This window comes from Coregonus clupeaformis, chromosome 2 (genome assembly GCF_020615455.1).
Source record: "Coregonus clupeaformis isolate EN_2021a chromosome 2, ASM2061545v1, whole genome shotgun sequence".
NCBI classification, from domain to species: Eukaryota; Metazoa; Chordata; class Actinopteri; order Salmoniformes; family Salmonidae; genus Coregonus; species Coregonus clupeaformis.
The window spans coordinates 31,568,861-31,587,980 of NC_059193.1; the positions used below are offsets into that span (position 1 = coordinate 31,568,861).

The 19,120-nt window shown below is 44.2% G+C and overlaps 1 protein-coding gene across 2 annotated transcripts in view; it reads left to right on the plus strand.

Moving 5' to 3' along the window:
- mgat4b (alpha-1,3-mannosyl-glycoprotein 4-beta-N-acetylglucosaminyltransferase B) overlaps nt 1–19,120 on the plus strand; it is a 230,308-nt gene that overhangs the window by 152,915 nt on the left and 58,273 nt on the right. For both annotated transcript variants that reach the window (XM_041840998.2, XM_041841007.2), the window contains one exon: nt 2,712–2,825. In XM_041840998.2, the coding sequence (XP_041696932.1) occupies nt 2,712–2,825 (114 nt within the window). The remainder of the gene's footprint in view (nt 1–2,711; nt 2,826–19,120) is intronic.

Sequence of the window (19,120 nt, forward strand, 5' to 3'; positions counted from 1 at the left end):
TGGTAGCGCCTCCATGCTCTGGACACTACGCTGACAGACACAGCAAACCTTCTTGCCACAGCTCGCATTGATGTGCCATCCTGGATGAGCTGCACTACCTGAGCCACTTGTGTGGGTTGTAGACTCCGTCTCATGCTACCACTAGAGTGAAAGCACCGCCAGCATTCAAAAGTGACCAAAACATCAGCCAGGAAGAATAGGAACTGAGAAGTGGTCTGTGGTCAACACCTGCAGAACCACTCCTTTATTGGGGGTGTCTTGCTAATTTCCTATAATTTCCACCTGTTGTCTATTCCATTTGCACAACAGCATGTGGAATTTATTGTCAATCAGTGTTGCTTCCTAAGTGGACAGTTTGATTTCACAGAAGCGTGATTGACTTGGAGTTACATTGTGTTGTTTAAGTGTTCCCTTTATTTTTTTGAGCAGTGTATTTTATATTTGAGATTCTTCAAATAGCCTCCCTTTGCCTTGATGACAGCTTTGCACACTCTTAGCATTCTCTCAACCAGCTTCACCTGGAATGCTTTTCCAACAGTCTTGAAGGAGTTCCCACATACGCTGAGCACCTGTTGGCTGTTTTTCCTTCACTCTGCCGTCCGACTCATCCCAAACCATCTCAATTGGGTTGAGGTCGGGGGATTGTTGAGGCCAGGTCATCTGATGCAGCACTCCATCACTCTCCTTCTTGGTCAAATAGCCCTTACACAGCCTGGAGGTGTGTTGGGTCATTGTCCTGTTGAAAAACAAATGATATTCCCACTAAGCCCAAACCAGATGGGATGGCATATCGCTGCAGAATGCTGTGGTAGCCATGCTGGTTAAGTGTGCCTTGAATTCTAAATAAATCAGTGACATTGTCACCAGTAAAGCACCCCCACACTATAACACCTCCTCCTCCATGCTTTACGGTGGGAAATACACATGCGGACGTCATCCGTTCACCCACACTGCGTCTCACAAAGACACGGCGGATGGAACCAAAAATCTCCAATTTGGACTCCAGACCAAAGGACACATTTCCACCGGTGTAATGTCGTGTTTCTTGGCCCAAGCAGGTCTCTTCTTCTTATTGATGTCCTTTAGTAGTGGTTTCTTTGCAGCAATTTGACCATGAAGGCCTGATTCACACAGTCCCCTCTGAACAGTTGATGTTGAGATGTGTCTGTGACTTGAACTCTGTGAAGCATTTATTTGGGCTGCAATTTCTGAGGCTTCCTACAGAGCATTTTCTATGTAATTTCTATATTGTCATATGTAGTCGGGCGGTTGTGAATGGGTTATTAGCAATTGTGGGTGGGTGCAGGTGAACAAACAGCTGACCCGCGCATCACTAATACCAATGCATTTCAGTGTATTTTTTTTGACTCCAACACCTTCATTTAAGTTTGCCGACGACACAACACCTGATCATCGACAACGATGAGACAGCCTACAGGGAGGAGGTCAGAGACCTGGCAGTGTGGCGCCAGGATAACAACCTCTCCCTCAACATGACCAAGAAAAAGGAGATGATCGTGGACTACAGGAAAAGGACACTCCCATTCTCATCGACGGGACTGTAGTGGAGCTGGTTGAGAGCTTCAAGTTCCTTGGTGTCCACATCACCAATGAACTATCATGGTCCAAACACACCAAGACAGTCGTGAAGAGGGCACGACAACGCCTATTCCCCCTCAGGAGACTGAAAATATTTGGCATGGGTCCTCAGATCTTCAAAAATTTATACAGCTGCATCATCAAGAGCATCCTGACTGATTGCATCACCACCTGGTATGGCAACTGCATGGCCTCCGACCGCAAGGCGCTACAGAGGGTAGTGCATACGGCCCAGTACATCACTGGGGCCAAGCTTACTGCCATCCAGGACCTCTATACCAGGCAGTGTCAGAGGAAGGCCCTAAAAATTGCCAAAGACTCCGGCCACCCTAGTCATAGATTGTTCTCTCTGATACCGCAAGGCAAGCGGTACCGGAGCGCCAAGTGTAGGTCCAAAAGGCTTCTTAACAGCTTCTACCCCCAAGCCATAAGACTCCTGAACAGTTAATCAAATGGCTACCTGGACTATTTTTTACGCTGCTGCTACTCTCTGTTTATTATTATCACTTTACATCTACCTACATGTACATATTACCTCAATTACCTCCACTAACCTGTGTCTCTATTTTTAATTTTTATTTATTTATTTTTTACTGTTTATTTTAGTAAATACTTTCTGAACTGATTTGATTTATTTGTGTGTGCGCGTGTGATCCTGTCAGGCATTTGAATAACCTGACTAGAGAGGAAGTGATTATGCACAGGGTGGGAGGGACCAACATGCTGTCGTGTCTGTCCGTCCCTCCGTCTGTCTGTTTGTTTGTCTCTCTGTCTATCCTAACTGTGCTTTATCTATTTTATAGTTGTAGATAATAAAATGTATAGTTGAGATATCTCTCTCCTCTCTCTCTCTCCTCTCTCTTTCCCCTCCTCCTTCTCCCTCTGTCATCTCCTCCTTCTCTCTCTTTCCCCTCCTCCTTCTCCCTCTTTCCCCTCCTCCTTCTCCCTCTTTCCCCTCCTCCTTCTCTCTCATTCCCCTCCTCCTCCTCCCTCTTTCTCCTCCTCCTCCTCCTCCCTCTTTCTCCTCCTCCTCCTCCCTCTTTCTCCTCCTCCTTCTCCCTCTTTCCCCTCCTCCTTCTCCCTCTTTCCCCTCCTCCTTCTCTCTCTGTCAGGTTTCCAGTGGAGATCCAGTCAGGCCTTCTAGAGATCATCTCTCCATCTGTCCACTTCTACCCCGATTTCTCCCGTCTGAAAGAGTCCTTCGGAGACCCCAAGGAGAGGGTCAGGTAAGACGGCAGCCTTCTCAGCAGATTGCTGCTGCTTTCACAACTGTCTGGGCAATCCACTGCAGTTCAGTACAGGAGACGAGTTGAAATTTAAGTCTCGTCTTGAACCGTGGCCCGTTGTTTCATATGAGAATGCTGTGACGATTTGTTGTTGTGTGCGTGCGTGTGTGCGTGTGTGTGGAATACCGTCAGGTTGAGTCTGAGTTGAGGACACTCTCCACTGCTCTGTCCTTTTGTGACTTGATGACATCACCTCAGTGCCGCCCCTTCTCTCTTCACTTATTTAGTACCCCGCTCTGTGTGTGTGTGTGTGTGCGCGTGTGTTTGTGACATTCCAACGTCGAGACGGTTGTCTTCTTTTATTTAGCACTCTTCTGCATGTGTGAATATGTAATGGGCATGACTATGCGTGCATAAATGTGTGTATGAGAGAGTTTGTTTGTCTGTTGGTCTGTTTGTCTAGCTATCTAGCTTTGTGTCTAACTCTCTAGCTGTCTACCTGAGTGCCTGTCTGTGTATGTGTGTGTGAGTATTTATAGTCAGGTCCACATTTATTGGCACCCTTCATAAAGATGAGCAAAAAAGACTATATAAAATAAATAATACAAATACTGAGCTATATTGTATGCTCAATCAAAATGTAAAATGATGTTACTTTATACTAATACAATTGCTCAGAGAAAGAGATTTTGTTTAACAAGTTATATTTTTTTGTTTCAAAAAGATAGAGGTCAAAATTATTGGCACCCCTGTTTTCAATACCTTTCAATACCTCACCTTGCGAGGATAACGGCAGTGAGCCTTTTTCCAAAATGTTTTGTGAGATTGGAGTACACATTGAGCGGGATCTCGGACCATTCCTCCATACAGAATATTTTTTTTAATGGTATATACAGTTGAAGTCGGAAGTTTACATACACCTTAGCCAAATACATTTAAAATCTGTTTTTCACAATTACTGACATTTAATCCTTGTAAATATTCCCTGTCTAAGGTCAGTTAGGATGACCACTTTATTTTAAGAATGTGAAATGTCAGAATAATAGTAGAGATTTATTAATAGTAGAGTTTTATTTAAACTTTTATTTCTTTCATCACATTCCCAGTGGGTCAGAAGTTTACATACACTCAATTAATATTTGGTAGCATTGCCTTTAAATTGTTTAACTTGGGTCAAACGTTTCAGGTAGCCTTCCACAAGCTTCCCACAATAAGTTGGGTGAATTTTGGCCCATTCCTCCTGACAGAGCTGGTGTAACTGAGTCAGGTTTGTAGGCTTCCTTGCTCGCACATGCTTTTTCAGTTCTGCCCACAAATGTTCTATAGGATTGAGGTCAGGGCTTTGTGATGGCCACTCCAATACTTTGACTTTGTTGTCCTAAAGACATTTTGCCACAATGGGTCCCCAGATCCTCAAAAAGTTATATGCTTGTCCATTTGGAAGACCCATTTGCGACCAAGCTTTAACTTCCTGACTGATGTCTTGAGATGTTGCTTCAATATATCCACATAATTTTCCTTCCTCATGATGCCATCTATTTTATGAAGTGCACCAGTCCCTCCTGCAGAAAAGCACCCCCACAGCATGATGCTGCCACCCCTGTGCTTCACGGTTGGGATGGTGTTCTTCGGCTTGCAAGCCCCCCCCCCCCCTTTTTCCTCCAAACATAACGATGGTCATTATGGCCAAACAGAGGACATTTCACAAAAAAGTACGATCTTTGTCCCCATGTGCAGTTGCAAACCGTAGTCTGGCTTTTTTATGGCGGTTTTGGAGCAGTGGCTTCTTCCTTGCTGAGCGGCCTTTCAGGTTATGTCGATATCGGACTAGCTTTCCTCCAGCGTCTTCACAAGGTCCTTTGCTGTTGTTCTGGGATTTATTTGCACTTTTCGCACCAAAGTACGTTCATCTCTAGGAGACAGAACGCGTCTCCTTCCAGAGCGGTATGACAGCTGCGTGGTCCGATGGTGTTTATACTTGCATACTATTTTTTGTACAGATGAATGTGGTAACTTCAGGTGTTTGGAAATTGCTCCCAAGGATGAACCAGACTTGTGGAGGTCTACAATGATTTTTCTGAGGTCTTGGCTGATTTCTTTTGATTTTCCCATGATGTCACGCAAAGAGGCACTGAGTTTGAAGGTATGCCTTGAAATACATCCACAGGTACACCTCCAATTGACTCAAATTATGTCAATTAGTCTATCAGAAGCTTCTAAAGCCATGACATCATTTTCTGGAATTTTCCAAGCTGTTTAAAGGCACAGTCAACTTAATGTATGTAAACTTCTGACCCACTGGAATTGTGATACAGTGAACTATAAGTGAAATAATCTGTCTGTAAACAATTGTTGGAAAAAGTACTTGTGTCATGCACAAAGTAGATGTCCTAACCGACTTGCCAAAACAATAGTTTGTTAACAGGAAATTTGTGGAGTGGTTGAAAAACGAGTTTTAATGACTCCAACCTAAGTGTATGTAAACTTCCGACTTCAACTGTATGTATTTTTTCAAAATATTAAAACATACAATCTACCTTACATTCAGTCATCTAGCAGATTCCCATCCAGAGCAACCCACAAGAGTAACCAGGGTCAAGCTCCCCGCTCAAGGGCACGTCGACAGATCTCCCACCAAGTCAAATCGGTGACCCGCACCAGCGACCTATCGGCCACAGGCCCAAGCTCCCAACCACCAGGCCACCAACCATCCAAGATCCCTGCCACAGTTCCCCGAGAGCTGCCCCTCAACCATCCGAAACCCCTGTTGTCAACATCCTGGTCCTCAAATAAAATTAGTATACTTTCCTATTTATGCTATTTTTGTTCCTCTGCCAGTTTTGATCCTTTATATTGGGCAGACAGACCAGTTCCCTACCTCCTCCCGCTGCCACCTGCCTCCTCCATTTTTGGGGTAATGCTGTAATCAATTGGTTGTAATCTTAGATTGAGCAGACCTTCCCATACAATTCCGACAACTCTGTGAAAGACATAGCTCTACCATTCCAATTTACAATATAATTTAAAAACAAAATACCCTTTTCAAACATATTTTCTATTAATACAGGTATTTTATCAACCAGCACATTTGAGTTCAACCATAGTATTTGTTGTGATATTTGTTCTATCTTTTCTGGAGGATGAAATTGAAATTGTAACCAGCCCTGCAATGCTTGTTTGAAAAAGAGAGATACTTTGAACGAGGTTTCATTTTCAATTAATCGAAAATGAGATATGGCAATCTGCACAAAGGTAAAAAGGCAATTTTTAAACAATGGATGAGCTTTTCTTAGTAATATACTTGAGAACCATTTAGCGAAAATAATTTTGCTCATATGATTTAAGAAACAAATCATCAGGAGTAGGCAGCGCCATAAGTAAATTACTAAACTGAGATATGACTAAGGAGTTAATCAGTGTAATTTTTCCATCAATAGACAGGGATTTACCTCTCCATGGTTGCAGGATCTTGTCTATTTTTACTAGTTTTCTATTGAAATTCATTGTGGAGAGCTCATTTATATATTTTGTGATAGGAATACCAAGTATGTCTACTTCACCGTCAGCCCATACAGAATCTTACCAGATCCTTGATATCCTTCATCTTTGGGAATGGACTGCCCTCTTTAATTCAAACTACAGCTTTTCAATGGAGTTCAAGTCCGGAGATTGAGAAATGTTGAACATTGATTTTGTGGTGATTTAATCATTTGTGCTTGGGGTTATTGTCTTGCGGGAAGATCCACTTGCGGCCAAGTTTCAGCCTCCTGGCAGAGGCAACCAGGTTTTTGGCTAAAATGTCCTGGTACTGGGTAAAGTACATGATGCTGATGACCTTAATAAGGGCCACAGGACCATTGGAAGCAAAATAGCACCCATAACATCAATGATCCACCACCATAATTTACATTAGATCAAATCAAAATGTATTTGTTACATGCGCTGAATACAACAGGTGTAGACCTTACCGTGAAATTCTTACTTACAAGCCCTTAACCAACAATGCAGTTCAAGAAGTAGAGTTAAGAAAATATTTACTAAATAAACTAAAGTAAAAAATGAAATCAAAGTAACACAATAAGATTAAATAACAATAACGAGGCTATATACAGGGGGTACCGGTACCGAGTTAATGTGCAGGGCTACAGGTTAGTCGAGGTAATTTGTACATGTAGGTAGGGGTAAAGTGACTATGCATAGATAATAAACAGTGAGTAGCAGCAGTGTAAAAACAAAGGTGTGGGGGGGTCAATGTAAATAGTCCGGGTGGCCGTTTGATTAATTCTTCAGCAGTCTTATGTCTTGGGGGTAGAAGCTGTTAAGGAGCCTTTTGGGCCTAGACTTGGCGTTCCGGTACCGCTTCCCGTGCGGTAGCAGAGAGAACAGTCTATGACTTGGGTGACTGGAGTCTTTGACAATTATTTGGGCCTTCCTCTGACACCACCTAGTATATAGGTCCTGGATGGCAGGAAGCTTGGCCCCAGTGATGTACTGGGCCGTACTCACTACCCTCTGTAGAACCTTACGGTTGGATGCCGAGCAGTTGCCATACCAGGCGGTGATGCAACCGGTCAGGATGCTCTCGATGGTGCAGCTGTAGAACCTTTTGAGGATCTGGGGACCCATGCCAAATCTTTTCCGTCTCATGAGGGTGGAAAATGTGTTGTTGTGCCCTCTTCACAACTGTCTTGGTGTATTTGGACCATTGTATGTTTGTTGGTGATGTGGACACCAAGGAACTTGAAACTCTCGACCCACTCCACTACAGCCCCGTCGATGTTAATGTGTATGGGGTTCTTTTCTGCTTATGCATCCTTATTTCGACACCAAACCCACCACAGGTGTGTGTGGCCAAAGAACTCTATTTTCATGTCATCCAACAAATGTAAACGTCTGGGGTTTGCTAAATGGCATTGGCACTTGGATTGGAACCCGTGCTTTGGTCAGATGGCATGAAAATAGAGCTCTTTGGACACGCAAACCAGTGGTGGGTTTGTTGTCAAAATAAGGATACATAAGCAGAAAATACCTACTGTAAAATATGGTGGTGGATCTTTGATGTTATGGCACTCTTTTGCTTCCACTGGTTCTGGGACTCCCGTTAAGGTCAACGCCATCATTAACTTTACACACTACAAGGGCATTTTGCTGAAGACCTGAAACTTGGACCTGACTGTATGTTTGCCTTTCTTTGTTTATTTGTGCGTTAGTCTTGCTGTAAGTCTCTGAGTGTGTGGTTGTGTGGGAGATCATTCCTGCGTGCAGTCAGTCTTCTCTTTGTTTTATTTAGCGCTTGGCTGCGCTGCATGGTTTTTATGAAGATCAGACTTGCTGAAGGCGGCTGAGTGAAGTCAAGTCAAGTCAAGTCAGCCATGTGGGTCTGTGCTACTGCTGATAGCTCTTCTATTCCAAACTCAGCCATGGTGATTTAATTACCAAGGCAAAGTAATCCATAGACTCACTTTACCTCTCACACCACAACCCTTAAAAAACGTGTAGAATAGTCACTGTTTTAAGAAACTCCTGCTTAGCTTAACTGCTTTGGCTACTTTGTAGCTAATTTACGTAGCCTACTTAATATATGTTTTATGATAGAAATACAGAAGAATATAATCAAGTTGTTCAAAGGTGTAGTACAAGTGAAGTTCCCCTACCCAATTGCCTCAATCTTTTATCCTCCTCTCCTCTCTGCTGTCTCCTCCTCTCCTCCTCTCTGCTGTCACTCCTCTCCTCCTCTCTGCTGTCACTCCTCTCCTCCTCTCTACTGTCACTCCTCTTCTCTGATGTCTCCTCTTCTCCTCCTCTCTGCTGTCACTCCTCTCCTCCTCTCTGCTGTCACTCCTCTCCTCTTCTCTGATGTCTCCTCTTCTCCTCCTCTCTGCTGTCTCCTCTTCTCCTCCTCTCTGCTGTCACTCCTCTCCTCCTCTCTGCTGTCACTCCTCTCCTCCTCTCTGCTGTCACTCCTCTCCTCCTCTCTGCTGTCACTCCTCTCCTCTTCTCTACTGTCACTCCTCTCCTCTTCTCTGCTGTCACTCCTCTCCTCCTCTCTAATGTCACTCCTCTCCTCCTCTCTGCTGTCTCTCCTCTCCTCCTCTCTACTGTCACTCCTCTCCTCTTCTCTGCTGTCTCCTCCTCTCCTCCTCTCTGCTGTCACTCCTCTCCTCCTCTCTGTCACTCCTCTCCTCCTCTCTGCTGTCACTCCTCTCCTCCTCTCTGCTGTCACTCCTCTCCTCTTCTCTGCTGTCTCCTCTTCTCCTCCTCTCTGCTGTCACTCCTCTCCTCCTCTCTGCTGTCACTCCTCTCCTCTTCTCTGCTGTCTCCTCTTCTCCTACTCTCTGCTGTCACTCCTCTCCTCCTCTCTGCTGTCACTCCTCTCCTCCTCTCTAATGTCTCCTCCTCTCCTCCTATCTGCTGTCTCTCCTCTCCTCCATGGGCGTGCCAGGCTCTCTGTCTCACCTGTGTGTATAATCCAGTTTAGCGTGTGTGTGTGTGTGTGTGTGTGTGTGGTGATTTATGTGCTGCAGTAATGAGCCCCTGGACTGCTGCAGGCCACTGTCATTGCTAATTCATGAGGAGCACTTAAGACAGGGCCCCTGCCTCGCTGAAGTATTTAACTAGTCACACACATACGTAAGCAACCACACACGCAAACACACACACATGCAAAACACATGCATACTCTTACAAACGCACCTACTCAAAAACTACACACACACTGTTAAACTCGTACACACACACTTCCACTCTGTGAGATTGTCAGGCCAGGGCCAGTAATAACCGTGGTTGTCACAAGTTCTGGGTGAGAACATCTTTTAACAGGACACACACCACTGTTCCACATGATCTCTGATGCCTTGAGCTATATATATATGAGAGAGAGAGAGAGAGAGAGAGAGAGAGAGAGAGAGAGAGAGAGAGAGAGAGAGAGAGAGAGAGAGAGAGAGAGAGAGAGAGAGAGAGAGAGAGAGAGAGAGAGAGAGAGAGAGAGAGAGAGAGAGAGAGAGAGAGAGAGAGAGAGAGAGAGAGAGAGAGAGAGAGAGAGAGAGAGAGAGAGAGAGAGAGAGAGAGAGAGAGAGAGAGAGAGAGAACCAAAGACAATTAGCTAGAGCGAGAGAGACAGTTTAGATGTGTGATGGAATCACAATTAGATAAAAAAAAAAAAGATTACATGGATAAAGGAAAGGGAAGATGTCAGAGAAAAAGAGTGGCTAAGATTGAAAATAAAGGGAGGGAGAGAGAGATCATGTCTTCCAGATGACTGAGCAGTGAACAAGACTAGAAGTGGATCACAGCCAATGAGACGGACAGGGTGTCACTCTCAGGTCACCACGGCGACAGGGGCGATGTCACACACACGGGTTATCAACTGCCCCGGTCCATCTGCCTCTGGTGTTGTGTTGTCTTAGTAGTAGTTCTCTTTAGTCATGCAATGTAGCTCTGGCTCTGGTCCAATGTCCACACTAGTGTAGTTGAGGGCTAAGCCGAAGTGCATTGCATCTGTTATCCTAAGACCTAGGTAGTGTTGTCCCGTATCCAGAAATGCATTGGCTTTTCTGGGTCAGCGGTATTGGTGTTGCTTCTTGAGTACGCTGTGTTCGGATGTAGAGAGTTTTGAGTTTGCGACCAGATTGGGGTGGAATTACTCTGTCACACTAGCATACCACATAGAATGAAGAAGTGTATTCGACTCGTTGTTCCCTATAGCCTATTGCAGTGTTTAGTTTAATTTCATTATTTTCACCAGTGATATACTGTAATATACAGTTATATTATTTGTTATATTTTAGCTTGTAAAATAAAAATGCAGTGGTAAGCTAAATCCCAAGAGTAAAATGTAGGTGCAGTGGATGTTTTAAGGCTGCTGCCAGCATTTATTGAATTCAAAGTAAATTAACTTCATCTTGAGAGAAAAAGGAGGGAGTGAGAGAGGGAGGGGGGAGGAAGGGAAGAAGAAATGCAGAGTTAAAGACATTTTAAGGAGGAATGGAGTGTGTGTGCATTTGCATGTGCGTGTGTTCTGCTCTCTGTGTGTGTGGGGCCGAGAGGGAGGGAGAAAGTAGCAGAGGGAGAGACAGCGAGAGATAGTCGGTGTGTTAATTCATTCATTGGCAAGAAAGGCCAGTCTACTTTTATCCTTCTCCATTCATCCATCTTTCTCTCCTCCTCTCCTTCTCCTCTTGGCTCCATGAGGACAGTACCAGGCTCAGATTCTGTGTCAAAGCTGACGGGGCCCTAGAGACCCCCCTTGCATCCCCCTCCTTCCTCTCCCCCCTTCTATCCCCTTCTCTTTGGGGGAGTCAGCCCATCATGGGACCCCGGGAGATGAACTTTGACTGATTAAATCAAATCAAATCAAATTGTATTTGCCACGTGCGCCGAATACAACAGGTGAAATGCTTACTTACAAGCCCTTAACCAACAATGCCGTTTTAAGAAAAATAAGTGTTAACTAAAAAATAGTATAACAAATAATTAAAGCAGCAGTAAAATACACTGCTCAAAAAAATAAAGGGAACACTAAAATAACACATCCTAGATCTGAATGAATGAAATCATCTTATTAAATACTTTTTTCTTTACATAGTTGAATGTGCTGACAACAAAATCACACAAAAAATTATCAATGGACATCAAATTTATCAACCCATGGAGGTCTGGATTTGGAATCACCCTCAACATTAAAGTGGAAAACCACACTACAGGCTGATCCAACTTTGATGTAATGTCCTTAAAACAAGTCAAAATGAGGCTCAGTAGTGTGTGTGGCCTCCACGTGCCTGTATGACCTCCCTACAACGCCTGGGCATGCTCCTGATGAGGTGGCGGATGGTCTCCTGAGGGATCTCCTCCCAGACCTGGACTAAAGCATCCGCCAACTCCTGGACAGTCTGTGGTGCAACGTGGCGTTGGTGGATGGAGCGAGACATGATGTCCCAGATGTGCTCAATTGGATTCAGGTCTGGGGAACCGGCGGGCCAGTCCATAGCATCAATGCCTTCCTCTTGCAGGAACTGCTGACACACTCCAGCCACATGAGGTCTTGCATTAGGAGGAACCCAGGGCCAACCGCACCAGCATATGGTCTCACAAGGGGTCTGAGGATCTCATCTCGGTACCTAATGGCAGTCAGGCTACCTCTGGCGAGCACATGGAGGGCTGTGCGGCCCCCTAAAGAAATGCCACCCCACACCATGACTGACCCACCGCCAAACCGGTCATGCTGGAGGATGTTGCATGCAGCAGAACGTTCTCCACGGCGTCTCCAGACTCTGTCACGTCTGTCACATGTGCTCAGTGTGAACCTGCTTTCATCTGTGAAGAGCACAGGGCGCCAGTGGCGAATTTGCCAATCTTGGTGTTCTCTGGCAAATGCCAAACGTTCTGCACGGTGTTGGGCTGTAAGCACAACCCCCACCTGTGGACGTCGGGCCCTCATACCACCCTCATGGAGTCTGTTTCTGACCGTTTGAGCAGACACATGCACATTTGTGGCCTGCTGGAGGTCATTTTGCAGGGCTCTGGCACAAAGGCGGTGGTAGCGGTCCTGCTGCTGGGTTGTTGCCCTCCTACGGCCTCCTCCACGTCTCCTGATGTACTGGCCTGTCTCCTGGTAGCGCCTCCATGCTCTGGACACTACGCTGACAGACACAGCAAACCTTCTTGCCACAGCTCGCATTGATGTGCCATCCTGGATGAGCTGCACTACCTGAGCCACTTGTGTGGGTTGTAGACTCCGTCTCATGCTACCACTAGAGTGAAAGCACCGCCAGCATTCAAAAGTGACCAAAACGTCAGCCAGGAAGCATAGGAACTGAGAAGTGGTCTGTGGTCACCACCTGCAAAACCAGTCCTTTATTGGGGGTGTCTTGCTAATTGCCTATAATTTCCACCTGTTGTCTATTCCATTTGCACAACAGCATGTGACATTTATTGTCAATCAGTGTTGCTTCCTAAGTGGACAGTTTGATTTCACAGAAGTGTGATTGACTTGGAGTTACATTGTGTTGTTTAAGTGTTCCCTTTATTTTTTTGAGCAGTGTAAAATAACAGTAGGGAGGCTATATACAGGGGGTACCGGTACAGAGTCAATGTGCGGGGGCACAGGTTAGTCGAGTTAATTGAGGTAATATGTACATGTGGGTGGAGTTGAAGTGACTATGCATTGATAATAAACAGAGAGTAGCAGCAGTGTAAAAGAGGGGGTGGGGTTGGGGGACAATGCAAATAGTCCAGGTAGCCATGATTAGCTGTTCAGGAGTCTTATGGCTTTGGGGTAGAAGCTGTTAAGAAGCCTTTTGGACCTAGACTTGGCGCTCCGGTACCGCTTGCCGTGTGGTAGCAGAGAGAACAGTCTATGACTAGGGTGGCTGGAGTCTTTGACAATTTTTAGGGCCTTCCTCTGACACCGCCTGGTATAGAGGTCCTGGATGGCAGGAAGCTTGGCCCCAGTGATGTACTGGGCTGTACGCACTACCCTGTGTAAATATCAACCGCATACACTCTCATTGGGGACCGCCTTGCAACCAGTCAGCCTGTGGTGCTCTGCAGGGAGTGGAGGAAAGAAAGCTGGGTGGATTTTTAAAATATTTATTAGGATCCCCATTAGCTGTTGCGAAAGCTGGGGTCCACACAAAACATTAAACATGACATAATACAGAACATAATTGGACAAGAACAAAACTACATATATTTAAAAACAGCACACATAGCCTACATAGCAATACATACACACAACATCTAGTTCAAATAGGGGAGAGGAGTTGTGCCGTGAGGTGTTGCTTTATCCGTTTTTTGAAACCAGGTTTGATGTTCATTTGAGCAATATGAGATTGAAGGGAGTTCCATGCAATAATGGCTTTATATAATACTGTACGCTTTCTTGAATTTGTTCTGGATTTGGGGATTGTGAAAAGACCCATGGTGGCATGTCAGTTGGGGTAAGTGTGTGTCTCAGAGCTGTATGTAAGTTAACTATGCAAACAATTTTGAATTTTCAACACATTAATGTTTCTTATTAAAAAGAAGAAGTGATGCAGTCAGTCTCTCAACTCTTAGCCAAGAGAGACTGACATGCATAGTATTAATATTAGCCCGCTGATTACAATGAAGAGCAAGACGTGCCACTCTATTCTGGGCCAGCTGCAGCTTAACTAGGTCTTTCTTTGCAGCACTTGACCACATGACTGGACAATAATCAAGATAAGACAAAACCAGAGCCTGCAGGACTTGCTTTTTGGAGTGTGGTGTCAAATAAGCAGAGCATCTCTTTATTGGGTGGATGGATGGAGGGATGGATGCAGAGAGATGAAGAGCCCCCACCAACACACACACACACACACACACACACACACACACACACAAACAAACTGTAAGACACTCTCGCCAGCTCTCCAGTTCATTAGCTCCAGAATGCAACTTGACAGATAACTTATGTATTATCTTTACTGTCTTAACTCAATATTACAAAGCTTGAAGTTAGTATTTTCTAACAGAGAGTGCAGGTTTCCCCCTAAATAAACTCATGGCAGATCAGGCTGATAGACTAAATCATTCCCAGGTAATCCAGACTGAGTAAATCAATGTCAGATCAACCAGGCAGACAAATCAATCACACATCTGGCAGACAGACGGACAGAGCGACAGACTAATCGATATCAAATCAGCCCAGACAGTCTAATCTATTATTGTCACGTAAACAATCTGTCTGTAAGACGAGACTGTAGGCCTATTTAATTTCATACAGTCGTATAGTTATTAGTTTGTGTAGGGTATATGTTTAATTGGATAATTAGGTTAGTGATTTGGATAGGATCATGTGTCTTATGTGAAGGTCTGTGCTTTGCTTTGTTGTTATGTTCTGAGGGAGACATTGATGCGATGCAATTCGTTTTCAGTTGGACTTATGACTGATTAAGTTCTAATAAACATAATGCCTTAGCTGTACACTGCATGTAGCAATTATAATGTTATCACTCCATATTCTTCCGTAGTCTTCTGCAGTATCACTCTGTAGCTGCCTCCGCAGTGTTGGGCTGTACTTACGTAGAGAATCTCATAGAGTAGCCTGATTTATCACTGTGTCCGAAATGGCACTCGATTCCCTACATAGTGCACTACTTTTGACCAGAGCCCTGGTTCAAAGTAGTGCACCATATAGGGAATAGGCTGCCATTCAGGACGCAATCTATCACTGGGCTGGTAGCTTAGCCTGGACGATAGCGTTGGAGCCGCACAATAGAAGAAGAAGTGATTTGATGACACAACCAGTCTATTGAGATTAAAGGCAGTCTGCCCGGCCCGCTTAATCAAAGCCCCCTCGATCGATTCGCGCCAGGAGCCATGACTTACTCACCTCTCGTCCTCTCTCTCCTCTTCCCTCTCTCTCTCTCTCTCTCTCCCTCTCTCTCCCTCTCTCTCTCCCTCTCTCTCCCTCTTTCTCCTCTCCCACTATCTCCTTCTCTCTCTCTTCCCTGTAGCTCTCTTCTCTCTCTCTTCCTCTTTTTCTCTCCTCTCTCCTCCCTCTATCCTCTATCGTCTGAGAGTCCCAGGCTTGGCCAAGGAGAATGAGACAATGTTCCCTATCGATTAACCAAGCGGCCTTGTACCAGGGCGGGACTGCAGGATGGATAGGCTGCCTATAGGGTGGTGTGTAAAGTGTGTGTGTGTGTGTGTGTTGGTGCGCACAAGTGTGTGTGTGTGTGCGCGCAGGTTTGTGCTTACAGGCATGTATGTGGTGGACATTCTGTACTGTAATGTTTCACCACTAAGTGCAAATGTGTGTAATTGTCTGTGTCAGCTCAAATTCAGGACAAAATAGACATTTAAAATCTTGCTCCTTGGCCTGTATTTTGAGAGAGGCAGGGGAAACCAGGTCTCTGTGCTGAGACGTTGTTTCATAATGCATGAGGAGGAGAGGACCGGGCTGAGCAGGTACACATCCCTCACATCAAATGGAGTGAGAAAAGATAAGAGGGGGAATGGAAGAAAGAGTGAGGAAAGATGGAGAGAGGAGGAGACAGGAAGCCGCCTCTTTCTTTATACCTAGAATGCCCAGGGCTAGGTTGAGGAAGGATTGTACTTAGGAAACACTTGGAGAATAATATTGGTGTGGCTTAGAATGAACGCTTGTGGTATATACATAGGCTACAAATGAATGCTTATAGTAAAAGTATAACAAATAAACATTCAAACATCTGAATATAACACAGAGACATACAGTAGATAAGTATTCAGTGTATAGAATTAGATATAATACTCAAACACAGTAAAACAAATATATACAGAATGTGCGTGTTTGCGTGTACACAGTAATTGGAGCCACCAGGAAGGAAGTAACCATTAAACATTATCCTCTGCAGACTGTATCACCATGGCAACCCCTCTAATGCTCTCTCTCATTGAGGATGTTAAACGAGCACCTATAGGAGCATGACCCTGCATTTTAAGCGCTCATCCGTCGGGGACGCTGTAGGATGCCCTCCTAAAACTTAAAGGGTAGGTAGCATAAACATAACCACATGTAACATATGGATTTGCATAAGTATAGGAAACAGAAGTCCCAATGCAAAGTTGCATCTCCATTTCTATTTTTTGAGTTATTACATAAAACCGATCAGAATTCTGAAGAAGGACGAAGTCATGCCGGCAAATGTTTTTGCGGGGTATGACGTTATATGGATGACCCGTCAATCCAGCCTATTCCCTATAATGTAAACTCCAACAGAAATAACTTCAAATGTATAACTTCAAATTAAACATGACTATCTTAGCCAGCAAGCAAGCAAGCCAGCTAAAGTTAGTTATTTTAGCTTAGCTAGCCAACCACCAGGGTCGACATACAGCGCCTTCAGAATTTTGTTGTGTTAAAGCCTGAATTCAAAATGGATTAAATCAATGTCGTTTCTCACCCATCTACACACAAAACCCCATAATGACAAAGTGAAAATATGTTTTTGGAAATCATTGCAAATATATTGAATATGAAATTTAGAAATATATTTTTACAAAAGTATTCACACCCCTGAGTCAATACATGTTAGATTCACCTTTGGCAGCGATTACAGTTGTGAGTCTTTCTGGGTAAGTCTCTAAGAGCTTTCCACACCTGGATTGTGCAACATCTTTCCATTATTATTTTCAAAATTATTCAAGCTCTGTCAAATTGGTTGTTGATTATTGCTAGACAACAATTTTCAGGTCTTGCCATATATTTTTAAGCAGATTTAAGTAGAAACTAACTCGGCCACTCAGGAACATTCACTGTCTTCTTGGTAAGCATCTCCAGTGTAAATTTGGCCTTGTGTTTTAGGTTATTTTCCTGCTCAAAGGTGAATTCATCTCAGTGTCTGGTGGAAAGCAGACTGAACCAGGATTTCCTCTAGGATTTTGCCTGTGCTTAGCTCCATTCCATTTATTTTTTATCCAGAAAACCCCCCCAGGCCTTAACGATTACAAGCTTACCCATAACATGATGCAGCCACCACTATGCTTGAAAATATGGATAGTGGTACTCAGTAATGTGTTGTATTGGTTTTGCCCCAAACATAACATTTTGTGCTCAGGAAAAAAAAGTGAATTGCTTTGCCACATTTTTTGCAGCATTAATTTAGTACCTTGTTGCTGACAGGATACATGTTTTCAAATATTTTATTCTGTACAGGCTTCCTTCTTTTCACTCTGTCATTTAGGTTAGTATTGTGGAGTAACTACAATGTTGTTAATCCATCCTGAGTTTTCTCCTATCACAGCCATTAAACTTTGTAACGGTTTTAATGTCACCAATGGCCTCATGGTGAAATCCCTGAGCGGTTTCCTTCCTCTCCAGCAACTGAGTTCGGAAGGACGCCTGTATCTTTGTAGTCATCCAAAGTATAATTAATAAATTAATCATGCTCAAAAGGATATTCAATGTCTGCTTTAAAATGTGTACCCATCTACCAATATGTGTCCTTCTTTGCGAGGCAATGGAAAACCTCCCTGGTCTATGTGGTTGAATCTGTGTTTGAAATTCACTGCTGGACTGAGGGACCTTACAGATAATTGTATGTGTGGGGTACAGAGATGAGTAGTCATTCAAAAATCAAGGTAAACACTATTATTGCACACAGAGTGAGTCCATGCAACGTATTATGTGACTTGTTAAGCACATTTATACCCCTGAACGTATTTAGGCTTGCCATAACAAAGGGGTGTATACTTATTGACTCAAGACATTTGAGCTTTTCATTTTTAATGCATTTGTAAAAATTTTGAAAAACATTATTCCACTTTGACATTACGGGGTATTGTGTGCAGGCCAGTGACAAACAAATCTCAATGTAGTCCATTTTAAATTCAGGCTGTAACACAGCAAAATGTGGAATAAGTAAAGGGGTGTGAATACTTTCTGAAGGCACTGTAGCTAAGTAGTAAGCCAGAGAACAACACCAAGTAGTCTAGCACTAGTCTAGGTGCTTCAGAGGGAGAGGTCTTTTCATCTGGCCAAGGGAGAGTCAGCTAATTCAATAGTGATATAGTGAGGAAAATCCACATTGAACTTACCTGGTTTATCTCCATCACTGCTGACACTCGCGATGTACCGGCAGGTCGGTAGGAAACAGAGGTTGCAGGCTTTACATTCACGCTAGGCACAGCATCTGTTTTCAGGAGGAGTGATGAATCACGCTTCACCATCTGGCAGTCCGACGCACGAATCTGGGTTTGGCAGATGCCAGGAGAACGCTACCTGCCCCAATACATAGTGCCAACTGTAACGTTTGGTGGAGGAAGAACAATGGTCTGGGGCTGTTTTTCATGGTTTGGGCTAGGCCCCATAGTTCCAGTGAAGGGAAAACTTAACGCTACAGCATACAATGACATTCTAGATGATTCTGTGCTTCCAACTTTGTGGTAACAGTTTGGGGAAAGCATAATGTTTCCACCTCCATGTTTGACGGTGGGGATGGTGTTCTTGGGGTCATAGGCAGCATTCCTCCTCCTCCAAACACGGCGAGTTGAGTTGATGCCAAAGACCTCGATTTTTGTCTCATCTGACCACAACACTTTCACCCAGTTCTCCTCTGAATCATTCAGATGTTCATTGGCAAACATCAGACGGCCCTGTAAATGTGCTTTCTTGAGCAGGGGGACCTTACGGGCCCTGCAGGATTTCAGTCCTTCACGGCGTAGTGTGTTACCAATTGTTTTCTTGGTGACTATGGTCCCAGCTGCCTTGAGATCATTGACAAGATCCTCCCGTGTAGTTCTGGGCTGATTCCTCACCGTTCTCATGATCATTGCAACTCCACGAGGTGAGA